Source organism: Leucopleurus acutus, assembly GCF_964270905.1.
Source record: "Leucopleurus acutus genome assembly, chromosome: 14".
Lineage (NCBI taxonomy): Eukaryota > Metazoa > Chordata > Mammalia > Artiodactyla > Delphinidae > Leucopleurus > Leucopleurus acutus.
In genome coordinates, this window is record NC_139156.1 from 45,218,434 (window position 1) to 45,241,472 (window position 23,039).

At 52.5% G+C, this 23,039-nt stretch overlaps 1 protein-coding gene across 1 annotated transcript; it reads left to right on the forward strand.

Annotated features, from left to right (window-relative positions):
- Positions 1-535: 535 nt before the first annotated feature.
- On the forward strand, positions 536-21,961 carry TMEM72 (transmembrane protein 72; the record flags this gene model as incomplete). The annotated part of the gene is made up of 5 exons (XM_082854188.1): positions 536-605; positions 14,493-14,559; positions 18,247-18,318; positions 19,913-20,052; positions 21,483-21,961. The coding sequence occupies 5 exons, from the start codon at positions 536-538 to the stop codon at positions 21,959-21,961; spliced, it is 828 nt and encodes a 275-aa protein (XP_082710314.1).
- Between the last annotated feature and the right edge of the window lie 1,078 nt (positions 21,962-23,039).

Genomic DNA, 23,039 nt, shown 5'->3' on the forward strand with positions numbered 1-23,039 from the left:
ATTTCAAAAGTTGTTTCTGCTGGTGATTTAAAGACACATCCCTCTCTCCCATACACACACAAACACAAACCTGCATGTACACTGGGCCCTCCAGACACTGACTCTCAGACCCTGAAGGCCTCAGGTCCAGATGCGACTTTCTCTGCGCCTTTCTGCTACCGAGTAGGGCACGGCCTGGGCTGACTCCTTGGCTGGCTCCCCCCTCCCAGCCAGAAACAGTTAATTGTCAGCTCCACGCTGCCTCTAGCCCAGCCCTGATCTGCCTGATCTCAGACAGCCACGCTGGGGCCGCAGCAGCTCCAGACCAGGCCCCGGCTGCGTGGAGCAGTGGGGACATTCTTCCAAGGTAATGATTAAGCCGAGCACCTGGCAAGCTGGGAAAGTGAGCCCTATTCACACCTCGGCCAGGCTGAGGTGGCCTGGACTGGTTTGGCAAGAGCCCGGAGCTGGTAGCCACAGCCTCCTGCTGCACACAGGCCACCTGGAGCATCTCGGGCCAGAGCTTCTGCTGCCTGCCTTTCTGGGACCCTGCACCATGAAACTGCAGGTGTTCTGGACGGGGCTGGAATACACCTGTCGTCTCCTGGGCATCACCACTGCTGCAGGTAGGAACCCACCCCTCAGCTTCGGTCCTCTGTGTACTGGGCACAGCAGACAGGACTGTCCAAGGGGTGGGAGCCAGCCAGCGAGGGATGGGAAGAAACACCTGGCCACATATTCGTCACTTTCTTTCCCCAAACCCCAGAAACACTGCTCTTCAAGGCAGCAGCAGGTGCAGTGGAGAGAGCCTGGGGCTGGGATCCAGGGGTCTGGTACAGAATCTCTGCTTGGCAACCCACCATCCCTGTAACCTTGGGAACCCTCAGCATCGTCATCTGTGAAATGAGTTGAAAGAGTCTGCCCCACCTCCTTGGGGGCTGTTGTGAGGTGGAGGTGGGAGCTGAAGGTGAAGGTGTAAAGGGCTGGGCAAATGTAAGAATCGGCTGCCTCACTGCACAGTCAAGGGTCACCGGAGTGCATCTTGTTTTCTTCGAACCACAGCCCCACTTCATGGAGAGAGAATTCCCAGCACACGGGGCAGGCTGAGCTAGAGAGCTGGACACAGAGATCCCAGGCTTCCCTTAAAACACCGAGGGTTTGGGGGGAGAAATGGTTCCCCGTGCTGGACTGCTGTTCCTCACCCAGCCTGATCCGGGGGCTGCTCGACTTGCTGGGAAGACAGATGGTTACAGTAGTACCTGCACAGCTGTGACCCTGAGCTCTGCCTGCTCACTTCCCCAGCTCGGACCTGGACCCTAGCCCGAGCCCCGCACGTGGCCAGGATCTGTGTTGGGGAGGTGAGCAGGCAGCATTCTGAGCCGTGGCTCTGGCCCCCACTGTCCCCTGGGGACAGAGAAGAGACACCCACTGCCGATCAAGTCCTTGCCCACCATTACACACAATCTTACGAATGGGTCTTGGAAAATGGGAAATGGCTCCCAGCTCAGACCCAAACAGTGCTGGTTCCTACTCCAGCCCTGTTGCTCACCGATGTGTGACATTGGGAGAGCCACCTGGGCCCTCTGGGATCACGCTTTCTAATCTTTATGATAGAGATAACTGAGTCTGCTAGCCAGGTGTTTTGGAGAGTCGAGGATGCATGAACTGAGCATAGCTAAGTAGAACTGAGGATGTAAACCTTTTGGGAGAAGCCCCAGGACATACTTCAGAGCTCAGTGGGGATCTGTGTCATTCCCTGGGTTCAGGGCCAGCTTTACTGCTATGCTGGCCAGTAGGCTCTTCTAGCAATTAGCCCTGACTTGGCACAGGGAGGCCTGCTGTCAATGGTCTAATACCACCCCTCCTGTTACAAGAAGGAGTACCTAAGTTCAAATAGGGGCAGTGACCTTGCCCAAGGTCATGCTACAGGTCAGAGAGATAGCCGGCCTGGAACCCTGATGGCTGTTTTTTGTTTTTTGTTTTTGCGGTACGGGGCCTCTCACTGTTGTGGCCTCTCCTGTCGCGGAGCACAGGGTCTGGACGCGCAGGCTCAGCGGCCATGGTTCACGGGCCCAGCCACTCCGCAGCATGTGGGATCTTCCTGGACCGGGGCACGAACCCATGTCCCCTGCATCGGCAGGCGGACTCTCAACCACTGCGCCACCAGGGAAGCCCTGATGGCTGGATTTTTAAAAAGGCCAGGACTCTGCCCAAAGAGCTCCTGCTTCCCAGGGCAGGAAGCCCCATCCAGTGGGCACCAGGACGGGTCTGGAATTGCTCTGCTGAGGGCCCTTAGTAAATGAACGAGTAGGGGAGCCAGGTCCAGCCTCCATCAGAACCACCTTGTCACCTACATGAGCTCCAAGGTCCCTAAATGCCCATCCTGGGGAAGGGAAGTTAACCCTCAGTAGGGCTTCTGTGCCTGTGTCTGGGGTTTGAGTCCTCATCTACCACCGTTGATCTTGACTACACCCTGCCCTCCTCTATGCCTTGGTTTCTAAATATGTAAAATGCACCTCTTTCATCTGTCAGAAATCACAGTGGCACTTCCCCCTGCCACGCTCTGCCCAGAGGGGAGACCTGGCTCCTGTCGGGAAGCTGTTTTAAGAGGTATATAAACTTTTAATGGATTAGCTACAGACAGTTTAAAAGTCCAATTTATCCCAGCCAGTGGAAGGGTCTGCAGCCACACATACACACACACACACACACACACACACACACACACACACACACACACACACAAACTTCTCTGAACTACAGCCCTTATCTCTGTGCAGAGGGCCACTGTCAATGCAGAAGACGGTCCTCTCCCTTGATCTTGATATAGGATCCAGGCTAAATATAGGCTACTATATTGCCTTCTAATGGCCAGGCTTTCCAATAATTGTGTTTGGGCTTTCTAGAGTGCTGGGAGCAGGTGGGAAGCTAGAAAGAGGGGCTTTAGTCATCTTGGGAAACTCTCGAGTTTCTTTCAGCGTCACTGAACTGCTGGCCTATTTCCAATGTGTAAGATTTGCAAATTCCTTATTCTCTTAAGCCTCTTTTTTGTTGAAATCCTCTGTTAAGAAGTCCAGACCTCATTTATAGGGGCATTGCTGCTAGAGAGGAAATCAGACTTGAGACAGAGGCTGTCACTTTGCAGAAACTCTGGGAGACCTAAGGTAGCCCTGGTCTGCCTGTGGGGAGGAGTGTGGGTTTTCTAGAAACTAGGAAAAGCATGTGACCCAAGGTCACCCAGAGTGTCACCTGCAGGGACCAGGCAGCTCCTGATCCAGCAGCCCCTTCCTGGTTTCCCTTTCCCTCTGCAGATGGATCTGAGACTGTCAGCAGCTCTAAAGGCGCCAGGACCTGGGGACATGCACCAGGATGGCAAGGCCCAGCGGCTGTGGCCGAAGCACAGCTCACCTCTTCCTCCCCATTCAGCCCTTTTAAATGAAGCTTCATTAGGATGTCCAGTGGTCCCAGGGGTCATTGCTGTCCCACCCCCATGACCAGCCCCACACCATGAGTGGGCGCAGACAGAGCATTGCCACTGCCAGAGAAGGGTAAACAGGCCTTGCAGATTGCCCCCAGGCAGAAGTGTTTTGAAAATTAGAAAATGAGGCAATTCTCTCCCTTTGAAGTCATAGGCTTTCCAGGTCATCACAGACCCACTCCTCGTTATTTGACTTACACTTGGCTGGTGTCATTCATTTGTATCCCCTGCCTGGCCATGGAAGGCATTGGGTGTCCCTCTGTTGCTGAGATGTGGCACCAGGAGCCACCCAAAGAAAAGACACAGCCGGGGAACTGCACTGGAACAGACTGGAAGCACTGCACACCTGCCAGTACACATGCCGGATCCCTACGTGCCCGTCCCTCCGGCAGGTTCTCACTCTGTCCACCTGAAGACAGGGTCATGACATCCGAGTCAGAGACTTAGGCCCCAGGGGAGGCTCAACCCTGTGTTTCATTCTCATTAACTGTCAGGAGGGGGGCACCTGGGAAAATGGGTTTCAACTGAGATGGGAGCGCTGAGGCCCAGGGCGCACTTCCTCCATAAAATTAGAAAGGGGCCTATCCAGCGAGGTTGGTCCCCATCCTGTGCTTGGAAGGCAGGACTGGCTTCCCTTTGCACCTCTGCTTTCCTCCTTATCCCCCAAAGTGAATCTCCATGAACTTCCTCCCCAGTCCTCAGCCCCTGCCCCAAGCCTGCAGAGAGAGGGTGGAAAGAGCTCCCTGTGTCAGGGTAGATGCTACACCTTGAAGGCCCTCCAGATCTGGGCTGGGGTACGGAGGGAGGTGAGGAGATTCATTTCCCTGGGCCTTGACCCTGGAGAGAAAGCCCTCTCCTCACTGCTGTGTCCTTGCACAAGGACAGGCCTGGGCTTCCCGCAAAGAGGAACTGCTGAGGAAATGTCTCTGGGCCCTGTGGGGAGGCCTCTCAACTTTCCTCAGAGCAAAACTCGCTCAAGCTTCTCGGGGGCGTTTTTTCACTCTTCCAGCCTCTGCTCTTGATGTAACAGCTGCTCATGAACATTATTACCTGAGTTTCTATCGTGACCCTAGCTCAGGGCTACATGTTTTAAATGAAGTATTTCGTTTCATCCTCATAACTACCCTTTATTTTTTTAACATCTTTATTGGAGTATAATTGCTTTACAATGGTGTGTTAGTTTCTGCTTTACAACAAAGTGAATCAGTTATACATATACACATGTTCCCATATCTCTTCCCTCTTACGTCTCCCTCCCTCCCTCCCACCCTCCCTATCCCACCCTTCCAGGCGGTCACAAAGCACCGAGCTGATCTCCCTGTGCTATGCGGCCGCTTCCCACTAGCTATCTACCTTACGTTTGGTAGTGTATATATGTCCATGCCACTCTCTGACTTCGTCCCAGCTTGCCCTTCCCCCTCCCCATATCCTCAAGTCCATTCTCTAGTAGGTCTGTGTCTTTATTCCCATCTTACCCCTAGGTTCTTCATGACCTTTTTTTTTTTTTATAACTACCCTTTGAAGCACCATCACACTCATCCTCGTCCCCATTGCACTTGCGGGGGAACTGAGGGCTGGTTGGTGAAGTACCTGGTTCAAAGTCTCACACTCAGGAAGCAAAGAGGCAAGATTTCCATTGATGACTATCTACTCCTGAGATCCTACTCTTCATCAGCATGCCTTCCGCCTAAATCAGGCCAAAGGACATGTCTTTCTATGTCTTGGCGAAATGATGGGATGCAGAATGCAAGACCTACAGAGGGTACCAAAGAGGCTGGCTGAGGCCACCCTATCAGCCTAGTGCCCCCACCATCGGTCAGTTCTGACCATGCACAGCTTCAGGCAGGTGAGGCCATGGTGAGAGTGGACATAGTTACACTGAAGCAAAGGAAGGGTTGACCAGACACTTCCGAAATCTAAAGACACTGATATTCTTTTTATCTGCAATATTATGCGATCTTTTCTTATTGAATGAAATTTCTTTAAATTCTAGAGTGCTTTACAACTTTCAAAAGTTTCACACACATGATTTCATATAATCCCATAATAACCCGTTTTTTTCCTTTCCCCCTACTCCTATATTGCCCTTCTCCCCTTCCATCTCCCCACTGGTAACCACCAGTTTGTTCTCTAAAGCTGTAAAGTCACTGATATTTGATCCAACTGCTAATTCTCTGTCTGTGAATGATTGCCAAGCATGCTTTGACTGGCACCACCACGACCATCTCCAGCCAAACCCACACCTGGACCTCATCTGGGGACAGACAAATCTGCACAAATTTCCAGAAGGAATTATTGCAGTAGGACCTTCCATGTATGGGTCCAGAGGTACATGACTGACAACTTGCTGTAAAGCCATTATCTTGCTGCAGCCCTACCAGTACCTGTGAGGGCCGAGTGCTGAGCTAAATCCTATTTTACAAATGAGGAAACTGAGGCTCAGAATGTTGAGGTAGTTTGGGAGAAGTTACACAGCCAGTAAACAGCAGATCTGGTGTTGGAGCCCCAGTCTGCCCACTCACAGGGCAGTGATGCAGCGGAACATCTGAGGGCTGTCGGCACACAGCTCCCAAGAGAAGGGCACCACTCAGCCAACGAGGACAGGAGCCGGGCTTCAGACAAAGCCATTTTAAGCAAGTCCTGCTTGCCAGAAATCAATTACTTTCGATCAACCTGGGATCACTTAGGAGTTTTGCTTTGTTCCAGGTTTTTGACCCCTTCACCTCTTCTCTACATAAAGGACAGAGCCACATTCCTGACAGCCCCATTCCTTGCCACATTCCATTCAAATGGAGGCTTATTAATATAGTCTAGGATAAAAGAAGCATTTAAACCCAGATGTTCTCATTATTTTTTAAAGAGTACAACAAATGCATAGTTTGACTTTAGCCCTATTCAAAGCCTTCAAAAGAAAAAAAAAGAATGCTTCTGAGGCAATCATCTTGGGCCTTCCTTGCTAATTTCCAGCCTTCTTATATGTATATCTCAGTGACCACCTCCTGCCATCTAAGGAAGCTTCATGCGCTCCAACACGTCCACAGGTGGGTTTATTACCAGGCAAGAACGTATTGTTTTCAGATCCTGTAAGTGGATGTGGACTGTTTTCCAGTCTGATTGTCCCAATGGGCAAATGAAATACCCCCTCCTTAGTTCCACCCTCTTACCACTGGAAGATAATATAATTTACTTCAAGCATTTCTTTCTTTACTTATTTATGCCTGTGTCCTCCTTCTTAGATTTAGAACAAAAAATCTGGATCTCCACCTAGGATTCATTTATCTGACAAACATTGGCTGAGCCCCCACTTTGTGCAATGTAGACACATAGATTAGGATGGTATGACCTCTAACCTAGAGGAGCGCATGAGGTGACCAGGGAGACAAGCTAGTAAATACATATTCCAGTGCCAAACACTGCAGCCTAGTGTTTGAGAGGGTGAATTTGTGTCCTTCTCTACCACTTAGTAGATGTGTGACCTTAGTTAGGCATGTCAGCTAATCACTTTAAATGTCAGTTTTCTCATCTATGAAATGGGAATAACAAGTGCATCTGCGCTCTGAGAACGTGGGCATTCAATGAAACAATGACTAAAGCAGCAAACTTCATGGCACCTAGATTCTCACTCAGCGCTGGTTAATTTTAGAAGAACGTGCAGGACACAGGGATGGCACAGTGTGAGTAATGAGATCTTCTTGCAGGATGGAAAAAGAAGAAAGATCAGAGGAAAGGAACAAGCTAACATATGACCCTGGAGGCTGGAAGGGGAGGAAGGGGCTAGACTATGAACGGTCTTAACACTGAGTAACATTTTTCTTCACATTTTGCGCTTGGGACATTAAGGTCATCCCACAGCACATTAGTTATTTCTGCATCACATGTAGTGATGAAACCAGAAGAAAGATGGTAGCCTCATTTTATTTTTCATGGGCTGACAGTTCTTTTAAGATTTTTCTTTAGCTCTGTGCAACCATCTGAAGAGGGCTGTTATCAAAAAAGAATGTAGTCAGGAGCAAATGGCTGATGCTGGGGAGATGGAGCCCTCCTGGGGCTTTCCCCTGAGCCTTCCTAGCTTGCCATAGGCTAGGTAAAGGTCGGATAAAGAAACATGTAGAGACATGGATGGCCCTAGAGACTGTCATACAGAGTGAAGTAAGTCAGAAAGAGAAAAACAAATACCGTATATTAACGCATATATGTGGAATCTGAAAAAAAATGGGTATAGATGGTCTCATTTACAAAGCAGAAATAGAGACACAGATGTGGAGAACAAACATATGGATACCAAGGGGGAAAAGGAGAGGGAGTGGGAAGAATTGGAAGATTGGGATTGACATATATACACTCTTGATACTATGTATAAAATAGATTGCTAATGAGAACCTACTGTATAGCACAGGGAACTCTACTCAGTGCTCTGTGGTGACCTAAATAAGAAGGAAATCCAAAAAAGAGGGCATATATGTACACATATAGCTGATTCACTTTGCTGTACAGTATACACTAACACGATATTGTAAAGCAACTATACTCCAATAAAAAAAAAAAAAAAGAAAGAAACATGGTATGTGTGGCATGGAGAAAGAACATTTGGAGGCATGGTCATTGTTTTCTAGTGCCGGGAAAGCTGCCATGTGGAAGAGTGAGCAGATACATTCTCTTTAAATGCAAGAAAGAATAAGAGTCAAATACTTCAGCCAAATACTGTGACCTGAAATCAAGACCTAGAAGAAATTTCCCCTTGTGGGTCTCTACAAGAAGGATGCTATTCTGCCTGAGGGTCAGTATCCTCGATGGCATCAGCAAAGGTCTGTAGAGTCCCTCCACGTAAACGATGTCATCAGCGAAAGGTGGGGTATTGGCCCAGATGGTTTCATAACCTTGAATTTTATAACCTTGAAGGAAGAAATAATATCTATGCTACACATCCTTTCCAGAAATTTGAAAAGGAGGGAGTACTTCTCAAGTCATTCTGTGAAGTATCATTATAGTGATACCAAAACTAGAAAAAGGCATGATGAGAAAAGAAAACTATAGACTAATACCCCTCATCAACATAAATGTAAAAATTCTAAAAGTTCCGACAAATCAAATTAAAATATATAAAAATATAATATACATAACCAAGTACAGTTTATCCCGGAAATGTAAGGTTGCTTTAATATTCCAAAATCAATTTATGTAATTGACCATATTAACAAACTAAAAACGAAAAGCTATATTATTATCTAAATAGATACAGTGTTTCCCTGGGAGTGGACAGAAGCATTGGAAGGTAAGATTACAAGGATATAAGGAAACTTTTGGGGTGATAAATATGTTCACTATCTTGACTGGAGTGATGGTTTCCCTGGTATACACATATGTCAATACTTACCAAATCGCACATTTTAAATATGTGCAGTTTGTTGCATGTCAATTATACCTCAATAAAGCTGTTTTTAATAGTGGATGTGTCAGTTATCTATTGCCAGAATAATGCTGTGTAACAACTGCAAAACCTTAGTGGCATAGAGTAATAAGCTTTTATCATTCACACATCTGGGCGAGTAGGTTAGGCATCTCTGCTAACGTAGGCTGGGTGTACTCACCTATCTGAGGGTCAGACAGCTGTTGGTTTGTCTAGACTGGCCTTGGCTGGGATGATAAGGTCCCTTGTGCTCCAGCAGGCTGGCCTGGCCATGTGCCCATGATAATGGCAGAGGCATGAGAAAGCAGGTCCAGTTCACAAGCCTGTTTCCCATCTGTGCTTGCCTGGTACCTGATAACATCCTGTTGTCCAAAGCAAGTCACATTGCTGAGCCCAGATTCAAGGGAAGGGGAAAGAGACTTCTCTTCAGTGCAAGGGACTGCAAAGTCATATAACAAAGGGTGTGGATACCAAGGGGGTGAAGGCTTGCAGGGGCATCATTGCAATCTACCACAGGCACTTTGGCCAATCTACAAGGCCAAACAAAATAGTCCTCTTGGATGGTCTACTATAGTCGATAGTAGAGAATCCAGTAGAGAATGAGGACTCTCGCCTTCAGGAAATTCTCCCTAAGCAGGCTTGTGAGTGGGTTGGAGGGCACTGAGGGCCACCCTATACTCTAAATTCTCTTCTAACTGAATATCTAGAATTTTCTTCTATAAAATCTTGGCCTTTTCTCATAGTGTCTCTGAACCCTGCCTCATAGGTGTCCCCTGAATGGCTCTCAACACACTGGTAAACTTCCCTGCCAGGCTTAGCATCTGCCACAACTTCTCCTGAGTTAAGAAACCTGCAGCTACTACTTTATTGTCTCATTGGATTCTTAGCAACTAGTTCCAACATCTCTGTGTTCTTAGAAATGGTGCAAACCTAGCCTTCGTGTCTACAGTCAGCTGTGACCCCCTTTGAACCATCCCCAGCCATTGTCATCAGATCAGTGTGTCCCTACCTGAGATGTCCCTACAGACACTAAGACCAGTAGGAGATATGCCATAGCTGAGGATGAAGAAAAGCAATAAATACGATGTGGGGAGTTATGAGGTGCCCTTAGCAGCAGTGAATATGACATACTCACCCAGCTCCCCAGTCATCCAGGGCCAAGACCACTGCCTGGCATGGAAAGCCAGTTAGCGTGGCCTCTAGTGACCTCTGTGAAGTGTCCTATGTTGCCACCAGGGCACTGCACTGAATGCAAGACAGGTGTCAAAACTCAACCCAGTGATGGAGTCAGAACAGATAAGCTACAGCCAACCATGACATCGGCCCTGAGGCAAAGGTAGCACGAGGCCAGAAGCCTTGGAGATAGCCCTTTAGCCATTAGTGCCACAGACAGGCCCCATCCTCAGGAGCACACAGGCCCTTAGCAGGCTGCACAGAGGGGCTTAACACATGAGATGTACCGGTAGAGGGGGCTTTGGGCCACTTGTATCAATCAGGCCTGCAGAAGGGACCCGAGACAGGAAAATCAATGAACAACATCAATACATAGAGAAGAGCTCTTGAGCCACAAAAAAACATGTATTAACGGAAGGAAAGGATAAGAATAAACCCTCCCCTTCCCCTGAGACTACTGATGGGAACAACCTGCCTCTCCTAATAACTCCATTAGCCATCATCTACGTTCGCACAACTCTCTATAATTTACTAAGCCTGAGGCTCCTAGTCAGTTATGCGTGTTGTATCATCCCCATTTTTCTGGAATAGGAAGCAAGGAAGGGAGTTATCGTTTGCTTGAGGAGCCAGGACTCTGCTTTTCTGATCAAGCCTCATGTTCTCTGTCACAGCACTGCACGCCCATAGCTTTCATCGACCCACACTCTGGACCAGAGCCTCAGGATGCCCGAAAGATGCTCCGGTGTGTGCCTGGCCCAGGCCTGCACCACAGGTCCAGAATCTCTGATCCCTGCTAAGTCTGAACTATAACGAACAGCTCAGGAAGGCAACTCAGAAGAAAGCCCTGGCCTCTGGGAGAAGAAACTACTGTGCTGTGGTCGGACTCGGCCCAGACAGGAGGGAAAGAAACTAGAGGCCGGGGAATAAGACGCAGAGGACAGGCTTGTCCACAGATGCTGGTTTCTAACCCGACGCCAGAAAAGATGCCTCCCTGGAGACAGGGAGGGGAAGTGAGATGGAGGGGTGGGCCAGACTATGCCAGGGTGGGCTTGTAATATGATTCTGTTGGGTTGAGATGAGGGGCAACGTGATCCTAAGGGACAGACAACAGGGAGGGATGGAAGGAGTCTAAGGCCCCTCCGTGGGGGTGTCAAAGCAGCACAGGTGGCTCCGCCCAGCACCCGCACCCCCTGTGGCACAAAGAACAATGCCGCCCAGGATCAAGGCTCTTCTGGGGCAATTCTTTCTTATGGAGAAGTTGTTATAATGAAGCCCTGATTCTGGGGACATGTATGGCATTTGTCCCCCATCTCCATTCTCAATCTCATCTCCTCTGTCCCCGGGCCCAGCTCAGGGCAAGGGTCACAGCGTCATTTGTTGGGGTGAGTGGCTGTTGTAGGTTGGCCCATTTTGCTCAGAGCTAGAGCCCTGTGAAACCACAGAAGACGAGATGGAAGCACAGTCTAGGAATAGCTGTCAGGAGACACCATGGAGCCTGGGCAGGCAGCTGCGGGCAGAAGCTGGGTGGAGGCCACAAGCAGACAGATGGATGAGGGGGACAGAAGCATTGCCTCAGCCTCACATGGTCTGCCTCTGAGAGCATGAGCCCCAGAACTGGGAGGATCCAGCGGGGGACCCTTTGGCCCCAGTGTCAAAGGGATTTATGGCCTCCCGTGAGAACCCCCTACAGATCTCCTGACCTGAGGGGTCATGTCTCTGACTTCACCCCCTTGCCCTCCTCGCCCTACCAAAAGGCATATCTCTGTCCCTGGGCTTGCAGAATCCAGCATGTTTACTGTTGGTTGAGAGCTTTTGGAAGAGTGACCCCACCTTCCTTGATGCAAAATGGGCTACCTGGAGGCTGGGAAAGCTGCCCAGGCCAGAGGTAGAGGGAGGAAGGAGCTTGTGTGTATGGGCCACGTGACATCTATGAGCACAAATCCCAGGTTTTCAGACCCGTTTTTTTTCTCCAATCCAAGCAACAACTCTAGGAGATACAACGAATTCTCCCCATTCCACAGATGGTAAACCCAGCTCAGATGAATTAAGTACTTATCCACCGTTACCCACACAGAACTGGGATCTCAACCCAGCTCTCTCTTTTCCCTATTGTTATTCTCATTTTTTAACTGCAAACTGCCTCTAGAGTGTTCCTGAAATGCCCCTTTGACTACTGACTCTCTGTTTCCATCAAAAGACGTCAAAATAGCATTCCATATGCCAAAGGGGTGCAAATCAGGAAAAGGGGCTGAGTTCCCAAGACCCCTTCTTGCTATCTGCTGGTCATCGCCAGAATCCCATGCAAATCTACAAAGATTACAAGGTGGATGAAGGTCCTGCCTCACCCCAGAAGTGAACAATCACAAGCAACAGCCTTGAGCAGAAGACCCCTTCCCCGGGCGCTGGGTGGGAAGACACTTCCCCGGGCTGGACTGGATTCTTGTACAAAAGATTGGTAATTTCACTGAGCACCAGTGATGTGCTTGACATTAATTAATTTACTGAATCCTCAGAGAGATTGGCTCAGCTATTAACTGGCAAATGGGAGACCGAAATGCAGGACCTGACCTAGGCATCCATGATTGGTTTGTTTGTTTCTTTGTTTTACTTATACTCCCTGTGCCTCAGTTTCCTCTTCTGTAAAGTGAGGGTAACAGTACTAGGACTGCTATGATGATTACATAAGTTAATAAATGCTTAGTGCTGGGAACAGGACAGGAGACACAGTGAAAACTAAATACGTGAATATTTGCCTGCGTAACAGACACACACACACACACACACACACACACACAGGTAGACAGTGGAAACCAGGAAATGGCCCATCGTCTGGAGCCAGAAGGCTCAAGTTTGCTCTGTCGGTCCTTTGTTTTCTAGATGTGTCCTTGGGGGAACTATACAAGGCAACTGAGCCTCATTTCCGTCCCTATGAAATGGGGAGTATAGAACTCCCTGTGCTGCGGGGCTGCTGTGAGGAACCAGGACACGTGTGACCGTTGTGTATCAGCCACTGAGTGCTCTACAGGTCACGTTAACACTGCAGAGGGGAGCGAGGCTGTGTGGCATCCCTGACTCCTCACCTGGGACAAGCCAGCAAGTGGCTAGGACCTGGAGAGGACAGTGTCCTCCACCGCCCTGGCCCATAAGCACGGGGAGCGCTGGAACCCCCATCACTAAGAATACATAGGCACCCCCTTCCTCGATGGAAGAGCTCTGTCCCCTTCTCCCTGAAGTACTTCCGCATCCCCCCACGAAAGGAGGGGAGGAGGTGCTGGCACCTGAGTGAACAGCTCCACCCTGCATTTCAGGAGACAGCATTTCCGCAGTGGGCAAAGGGCTCCGGTCACCTGAGCATGGGTGCTTATACAGAGAATCCGCCAGGGCAAAGAGGAGGCATCAGGCCCAGGGAAGCAGCCCCCCGCGCGGCAGAGATGACGGGCCACACACGGGCAGCCGAGAACAGAAGCCCAGTCCCGCCATCTTTGACTCTCTGGGAGGCAGACGAGCTAAAGTCACTGTTCGGCAAATACCAGCGTGGGTCGTCAGAGCCCAGAGGGAGAAACGTAGGGTGCGTGGGCTGTAATCAGTTAGGGCCAGAAAGAGGTCTGAGGGGTGGGTCACCACGGCGGGAGGAACATCTGCGTGCTGTCCGTGGAGCGTTTCCATCAGCGGGCGGATGGGTCAGGGCTGCGGCTGGTTGAGTGAAGCCCTGAGAGTCAGGAGACAGCCAGGACCCAGCAAGTCCACACACGTGGGTCCAAGATGGATTTACTCGTACAAATGCAAGGTCAGGTATTTGAGCACAGACACCAACTGCCAGGAAGAGACGGGCGGAAAGATGAGGCTGAGCTGCATCTCGTGTCCCAGCAAAACCCCAGGGGCTTAATCCGCCCTGGGTCCAAAGTGATGAACCAGGAGTGCGTGATGCAGCCGCCAAGCCAGCAAGTGAAAACGAGGGCACGGAAAGAGCAAGAACCGTGATCTGGGCAAAGGGAACACAGGTGGGGGCAGGTCCATGGCCAAGCTCTAGGGCCCAGAAACACAGCCCACATGGGCCTACAGGATGGTAAGGGCCCTTGAAGCCGCTGCATGTGGAGGACACCGGTGGAGCCCAGGGCTTGGTGGCCTGTCAGTGTGGGCTGTTTCAGGGGCACTAAAGGGGTGGCAGCATGACCAATGTGGACAGAGAAGGACAGGCATCTGCTCTGGGAAGACTGGGTTAAAAGGCCTCTGGGGTGCTGCATGAAACCCCTCTGGTTTCCAGAGACCAGTCCTGAAGCCTCCTTGCTCCCTTGCACCTTCCCAGCTACAGCTCCCTGTGTCACATGGAGAGGAGCCTACCCTGGTGCCCAATCCCCAGGAGAGGGCTCACTCCACGTCCAAGGAGCCTGCACAAGGCAGTGCCGTGGCTGGAGCACCTGGGCCCACTCTTCCCTCCTCTTCTTCTCCCCTTAGTGTTGATCGGCGTGGGCACTGAGACCTTCCTCCAGGGACAGTTTAAAAGCCTGGCTTTCTACCTGCTGTGAGTATGTGTGCATGTGCCCTCCCTGCCTGTATGTTCTGTTCCAGCTCACCCCAAGTCCATCTGCTGAGACTCACCCACAGCATCCCCCCATCCCACACGAGCTCCATTCCGTCCCAAAGGTGAAAGGAGTAGAGGTGGCTTCTGGAATATCCCTTTGTTGGGAAGGACTTTAGCCAGATCATCTTGTAAATCAACCAACTAGCATCCCATCCATCCATCCACCCACCCATCCATCCATACATCTATCCATCCATCCATCTCTTCAATCATGTCTTTATTCAGAAAACAATAACCAAGCTCTTGTTTTAAAGATTGGGGAATCAGTTCAAAGGACTATCTATTTGAGCTCCTCTACACGCCAAGCACAGTTAAATGTTTTATTTACCTTATGTCCTTTACCTTTGACAGCATTACAGAAGAAGTGCATATAGTCCGTTTTGCAGATTAAAAACAAAAAAAAATTCAGAGGGAGTAAGCAGCTCAGCCCACATCACCAAGCCCATGAACAGCAGGGCCCAGATTCATCCACCTGGGTCCCTTCAGTGTCTCAGCCTCTGTCCTTTCTCCTCTGCCAGCTGCCTCTACAGACGCCCCCTAGTGGGAAAAAGATCGCTGTGCAGTGGTATCCCAGAGGGATGAGGAGAGCCTGGGGTCCCTGCGGGCTCTACAGCCCAGCTTCTCAGCAGCTCCATCCTAAGGGAGCCTTGGCCTGCCTGCAGGGTCACCAGGCTGCATCCTCTGCCCCCCAGCTCCTCCCCTCCATACCCACCCTCATCACGGTGGCCTGGTCTATGTCCTAAGGAGCCCTCCTGCCCCAGGGAGCCTCTTTGGTTTGCTACATGGATCACACCCCATCCACAACTCCGTTCCACCCTTCTGGCCCATCTCCACACTGCCACCTAGAAACCTGGTCCCTCTGTCCACCTTCAAGGGATCCCAGAGCCTCCAGCCCACACTCCTTTGCCATCTTCTGGCCTCCACCTTATTTCTTGTCACTCAACTTACACCCCAGGAGTTTCTGTCTTCTCAAACTCACCCACATCACCTCCCCTCTAAGCCATTGCTCCATCCTGTAAAGTACACGAGTGCCTTCCCAGCCACTCCGGCATTCCCAAAGCCTGTCATTCCTCCCTGCATTTCACCCTGGGAAGCCTCCCCGAGCCTGGAGCCCCTGCTGGCTGGAAGGGGCTTCTCCTTGCTCCGAAGGGCCTCCACATCTTACTGAGCCTGTGCCTGGCCACGGTGCACTGTCTGCCTCGAATCCAGAAGCAGGGCGGGCCTTCCTCCTCTCCACATGGCTGCCTAGTTCACCCACAAACATCCACTTCGGGTAAGAGGTGGAGGGTATTATCCTATGGAACAGTCCAGATCCATGGCTGGTTAATGCAGACTGTTTTCTACCCAGAACCCTGCCTCTTCCTGACTGCTCCGTCCCTGTGCTGAGGGGACACTGTGCCCATCTGGTCACTCTGTGGTCCAGTCCTAGACGATGTTTCTTCCACCCTCAAGACCCTTGCCCCTTACTGTAAACTAGTCTATGTTCTCCACCCATGCCCTGCTCTTACCCCTTGGGATGGGCACCCATTGCCCACCTGGCCCATCCCTCCTGCTACTCACACCCCACTCACTCCGCAAGGGACACCCAAAGGCCCAAATGTCCCTCCCTCCTCTTTTCACTCCTTCTTCCACTTATCCTCCTCCCATACTCACAATCTCCCCCACCCCTGCAGATCTCAGAGTTCTGCCACTGTGTTCTCTCCGTCTACTGGAGCATCTCCCCATAAGACTGTCACTTCCTGCTCTGTGTCCCCAGGGCCAAGCAGGGGCCATGGCCGCGAGTAGGCACCAGTAGGAGCGGACCTGTCATTGGTTTTCTCCGGGCTTTTCTCCACTTCTCCTCTACCCCTGCTGCCTCCTGTCTTCCTCCTTCCAAAGAGGCCCCTCAGCACCTTCCTCACACTTACCCACAAACGGTGGCTGAAGGGTGCACATGGGTAGCATGGAACCCTGAGCAGAGGCCTTCGTGTGTAGGATGTTGCTACAAGGGCAGGGCTCCCTGCTTGGATTCACTGCCTCATCTGAGTGGCCCAGCATCCCTGGCCTCAAGAGGCACAGCCTCTGTAGCACCAGTTGGGAAGTCTGAATGAGCCACTCTATTCCCAAAGCCTCAGTTTCCCCCTCTACTCCAGGACATAGAAAAAGGCAATGTCACTTGTTTATCAAAGCACATGCTCTGGGGCTTCCCTGGTGGCGCAGTGGTTGAGAGTCCGCCTGCCGATGCAGGGGACACGGGTTCGTGCCCCGGTCCGGGAAGATCCCACATGCCGCGGAGCGGCTGGGCCCGTGAGCCATGGCCGCTGAGCCTGTGTGTCCGGAGCCTGTGCTCCGCAACGGGAGAGGCCACAACAATGAGAGGCCCGCGTACCGCAAAAAAAAAAAAAAAACACATGCTCTGGTGCGCTTGGTAGGCATACAGGCTCTGCAGTCTGAGTGCTGGGTTCGAATCTTGGCCCACTACTGATCAGCTATGTGACCATAAGCAAGGGGCTTGACCTTCCTGTGCCTCAGTTTCCCCAGCTGTAAACTGAGGGTAATCACAGTGATTTAACAAAAATCATTAAATGAATTGGTATTTGTAAAGCCCTTAGAAATGTACGCCATGTATTCATTATGTAAATTAATTATTACCATTTAAAAGCTGAGGAGAAAGAGCTAGGCAGATACTGGGAGGCACAGAGAAAGTGGGAGAAGGTAGAGATTAAGTACTAAATGGTCAGAGGGAGAAAGAGAGAAATAACTAACATTGTCAAACGGACAAGAGAAGAAAGGGGGAGACCTCCAAGAGGCACTAGCCTGTGCAAAGGCCATGTGGCACCTAACAGCTTCATGTAGGGCTTTCAAAGGCGTGCTAAGAAATTTCATTTCTATAGGCCAGTAAGACCCTCCAATAAAAAAATGTAAGTTCCCCTCCAAAGATTCTGATATATACAGTCTGGGGCTGGCCCAGGAATCTCCAGGAGATTCTGACTGCAGGATCCCCAGACCACACTTGAAGCAGAGGAGCCTTTGAAGAAGTCTGGATGCGGAGGAATATCAGATTCAGAAGGAGCCCTCGGGCAGCTTGATGGTGATAGATTGGAGGAACAGAGGCCAGGAGGTGAGGGTCAGGGAGTCAGGGAAGCCAAAAGGGGAAGCTGGTATAAGGATTCAGGGGGCAGTGTCCAATTCAGTACAGGTGAGACCAGAAAGAATGGGAGTGATTCTCAGGCTGTCTAAGGAACACAGTCAGCCCCTGCTGGTGACTGTTTGGATGATGAGAAGGCAAGGGACCCAGCTTTAAGGCTCAGACAACCAGCAGTCGGTGTCAGCCCTGGCGACACTGGGTAGAAGGATGTGCCTGCCGGTGTCCAAGCAACAGTGTAGGGGACAAGTTTGTCTCCCCTGCTGGCCTGCAGCTCCCTCCTCTATCTCTGGGCCCCGGCCCAGCCCAACCCAGCACAGGCCCTGGCGTCCAGGCAGCTTCTGGTGCATGTTGACTGGGTGACAAGATTAGGTCAAGAAACTCCTGGTCAGTTGTTCGGCTACACAGAGGCCCAGGAGGCCAAGGCGCTGGGAGAAGACAGCCGAGGGAAGTGAAGGGAGGGTCAGAGGGTACCCGGCCTCCCTCACCTGCCTCCGCCACAGGTTTACAGGAGCCGCCGTCTCCGTGAGTGAAGGGGCCTACTTCGTGGCTCAGCTGCTGGCCATCTGCTTCCAGTAAGTAGCCTCCAGAGCGGCCCCACTCCCACCCCCAGCCCCAGACACTCCCAGATGCCTCCACCCACGAGACCACGACCCGGTAGATGTTCTGCTCCCGAAGCAGCCATGGACAGGTTCCCTCCCGACCCTGCCGCGAGCCCCAGCCTGGACATGGGCTCAGGCTCGTGGAGCTCAGTGGTCCCCTTTTCCCTTCTCCCAACCACGGAGCGGACTGACTCATCCATTCAGGGCCTGACCCCACCCAGAGTCCCCCGACAGAGTCCATCCCCATCCTCAACCAGTCACTGTACCCCCGTCTGAGTCATCTACCACGGGGCGAGTACCTCGCGGAAAGCCAGCTTGGAGCAGCCAGAGCTGGGTTTGAGAACTGACTCTGCCTCCTGCTGGGACCCAGGGACAAGTCAGGGCCTGCCTCCATGCCCGTTTGTGAGGCAGGAATGCAGATTTTTCAGAATCTTGGGAAACCACATGGCCACAGAGGCCTATACCTCTGCCCAGTCATGCTCCGTTCATGGAAGCTGTCATCAGGGTGGCCAAGGACTGACCCCTGGCCACAGTTCTCAGAATCTAGACAGTTGGGTCTCTAGGTGGTCAGCTAAAAAGCCAGGCTTCAAATCCAGCTGTCCTGGCATCGTGCAAGGCCGCCCTGAGGCAGCAGGCCTCCCCCATTTCTGCTGAATGTCACTGCTAAAGGACCTTTGCAATTTCTCAGGGCAGGGCAGGGAGGTGCCCCGGGCCTGAAGGGGCGGTGTACCGTCTCTGGAGTCCCTCCACTCCCAGCCAGGGTTTGTTACAAAATAATGACCACCAGAGGGCACCAATGAGCCATGGCCGCAGAATGTGGGAGGAGGGCTGTGCTCTGGTCCAACACGTCATCCGCCAGCCCACACCACTCCCCCAAAGCCAGACTGGGCAGGAGGCTGTGTGCAGAGCCCCGCTCCAAGCCAATTCAGAGGATGAAGGAGATGGACCTAAAGGCAAACACTTTCCTCCTTTGCAGCCTGGAGATAGCTCCCCTAAGGAAAACTGCCCAGCATCAGGCCTCTGCCAGGCCCACGTGTGGTCCTTGCATGTCAGTTAACAGAGAAGCCCCCTTGGGACAATGCCATCTCATGCCTAGCCAAGGCTCCTTTGAGTAGGGTGCAGCTGGATTCCAGCCCTCTCACCCATGTGGCCAGGCCCTTTGTGCAGTGCACAACCCTTACAACTGTCCCAGCCAGGTGTCTCCTGTACTGCACACTTTCTGCACTACACTGTGGACTTCCCAGTGTGCCCCTGAGTCTCCTACTCTTCTCCCCACTGCCTTTGCAGCATCCTGAGAGCATTTACCTTCCTCCCCCCTGGGCCAAACAGGCATGTCTGGGCTGCATTTCACAAAATTGCTGGACACCCTCTGGAAAGGCTCAGGCAAGGCCCCTAACTGTGGAACCCACAGTGAGGTCTTCAGCCCCTGGGGGTGTTCAACCAGAGGCCACTGCAGGGAACATGGCCATAATAGGACCCAATTCCAGACTCTGGTGGCTTTATATATTGCTGGGGCTTTCCTGGGTCGCTGCCTACTCCCTGCCAATCCTGGACTTCCTCCCCCCAGGTGTCAGCCAGGGTCCCTGGCCTACAGAGCAAGGGAGAAGGCCCACTGGCTGGGCTGCTTCCAGAGGTTCCTGGCCTACATGCTGCTCTCTGTGGCCTGCTTCCTCCACCCTGTCCTGGTCTGGCACGTGACCATCCCAGGTAGGAGCTCCAGGAGGTAGTGGAGGCAGGCAGCCCCCACTGCAGGTAGGCTCTGAGCAGAAGGGGCTGCATCCCGCTCTCATGGACCTGCAGTGATGCTGGCTCCAGGGCCCCACTAGCCCCTCTGCCCTTTCTAGCATGGATCATAGGGATGAGGAACTGATCAAGTGGTAGGAAAGTCCCAAGAAGTGCATCTTTCCTATAGGCGCCCAGAGGCTCTACCCACAAGAGCGAACTGACCTTTTCTCCAATGCTTGTGTGTGGTCTGAACGTTCAGAGGGAGCAAGATAGTCACTTCTCCATCCAAACCCTTCTGTGCCTCCTTAGCACCTACCCCTTCAAGTCCAAACTCCTCAGCCTGGTTTGAAAGGCACACCAAATGGGATCCCCCAAGACCCTTGCAACTCCATCTTCTTCTCCCACCCCATTCGCCCTGCTCGTCAGCCCAGGTTCTGATCTCAGAAGCCAGCACTTGATGCTTCCACCTCCTGGGCTTTGACAATGATTTTTTCTGCTAGGACCCTTCTCCCTCCTCCTTAGCTGTGAAAACTGCACCCCTCCTCACAACCCATCTAAAAGTGCCAGGAAGCAGACCGCCCTTGGAGATGAGGTGGAAAGGTGGAGCCTCCTCTTCCTTCCTGCTGTTTCTCTTAAAGTACCTGTCATGGCCTCTCAGGGACACCCCGTGCAGCCTTCACTCCTGAGCAGGACTCGGCTCTGCCGAGGCCACAGCGAGCCACGGCCCCCCACTCCTTAGAGAGCGTGAGATGCATGGGAGGCCCTGGCCCTGGCAGGCGGGACAGCCACCTTCACCCCTTCCTCTGGACAGGGTGGGGATGCCAGCAGGAGACAGAGGGACCTCTGGCCTGGAGGCTACATGAGGGGCCAGGAGGGGAGCCAACACTGTGCCAGCTGTACCCACAGGGATTTGCCATTTCCTCCATGTTTGTAGGGCAGCGGGCAGTAAAGCGGGATCTCCCCACTCCTGGGAATGGAGGGAAGCCCAGTTCAGCAGTTGGGCCCAGTATGCAACATAGAGTCCAGGTGTGTCGAAAGCATTGCAGGTCCAGCCCCAACAAGCCGCCCCTGAGAGGGAGGCTGAGCGTGGTGATGGGAGGACAGGCGGGCAGCACCAGCATCGGCTGTCAGCAAGAAAGGGGCCTGGGGCACAGGGTCTCCTGGCTAACTGTCAGGGTGAGGGCCCCAGCACAGCACTGGCCCCACTGACATCCCCTGGCCAGGCATCAGGCCTGCCACACGGGTCTGATGTGGGTCTCTGAGGACAAGTCAGGCGTGAGGGCTGCAGCACTGGGGACCTGAGTGTGGCCACACAGGCGTGCCGCAGTGGCCCTCTGGGACGGTGGGCGTGGACAGCCTCTGGCTTTTCTCCAGGACTCGTCCAGCATCCTGACCTCCCAGATCTCTTCCAGGCTCTATGCTCATCATCACTGGCCTGGCCTACTTCCTGCTGAGCAAGCGGAAAAAGAGAAAAGCTGCCGCAGAGGTGCTGGCCCCGCCAGAGCAGTACACGGACCCCTCTGGCAGCGCCGTGAGCACCACTGGCTCTGGGGACACCGAGCAAACATACACCTTCCATGGGGCCCTCAAGGAGGGGCCTGGCTCCCTCTTCATCCACATGAAGAGCATCCTGAAAGGGACCAGGAAGCCCAACGCCCTCCAGCACCCAGATGCCCTGATGGAGCTGACTCTGGAGCCAACTGACCCACTGGCCAAGAAGAAGCAGGTGCACTTTGAGGACAGTACGGTCAGAATGATCCCGGACCTGGGCGAAGACCTGAACGATGGGGACAGCGAGCCAGAGGAGGTCACCTCTGACACCGCCCCCATCATCCCTCCCCCCGAGGCCCCACTCTTCCTATCTTCCCTCGCGGGCACCAGCCTCTTCTGAGCTGCTTGTTCCAGGCTGGGGGATGCTCAACAAGGGGTCTGTATAGATAGACAGCCCTGCCTGGAATTTCCTGATGTCCAGGGGCCCTGCGGGGAGCTCGGGGTCTTCACAGGTCAGTTCTTCAATGGCTGACCAGACATCCCCACGGTAGCTGGGCCTCTGGAACCATCTAGCGACACGACAGGTCCTGCGGAGACCTTGAGGGTGGCTCCAAAGAAGCTCGCACTGCCTCGAACCCTCACAAGTTTCTCTCTCCCAGACATGGAGCGGAGAAATCCTTGTGCTTTCCCCGAAGGAGAACATCGTTCCCACTTCACACAAGGTTGCATCAGTCCAGAAGCCCTGGGGCTTCTCTTGCTCCTGACACAGGACCCAGTACTCAGCAAGGACTCACGGCCCATCTCATCTCTGATGTAACATTTCAGCTCTGAAAGGCCAGGGATGCTCTGGCAGCTTACACGTCTCAGAGGCAGGTGTAGACTACAGCTATGGGTCCTGAACTCCAACCGAGATGGTTCAGGACGGGAGCAGGGAGAAAAGGCAAGGCTGCGAGCCCTCAGGACGGGAGCAGCGCCGAGCAGTGGGCCGAATTCTCTGCGCGCTCTGGGGCTGGCGCCGGGCAGCAGGAGTCACAGAGCGACTTGAGACAATGCGGCTCTGTGCTCACTGCAGGGAGGGCCAGGCCAGATGAGCAATGCTCGTTCCAGAAGCATCGCTGAGGGCTCCCTACATCCTCACTACATGGGCTCTCAAGATTCCAAGTAGATGATGTAAACTGAAAGAGACTGAAATCTGACAGTCCTCAGCCGTGAATGCCAACACACAGGACAAGGCGCCTGCTGTATGCAGGGACCGCAGAGGCGGTGCCCTGGAGACTCACGCAGCACGGAGACATCGCTCTGCCCTGCTTGGTGACTGTCGGGAGGTTAGGTGAGAGATCTATATTTGTTGAAAATGGGAGAGAAGGAAGGAAGAGATGGGAAAAGAGGGAAGACAGGAAAGTGGGCAGGCAGCAGGCTAGGTCTCTGCCACGGGGCCACGGAAGTGACAGTTAACCCAGAATGAACAAAGAAAGATG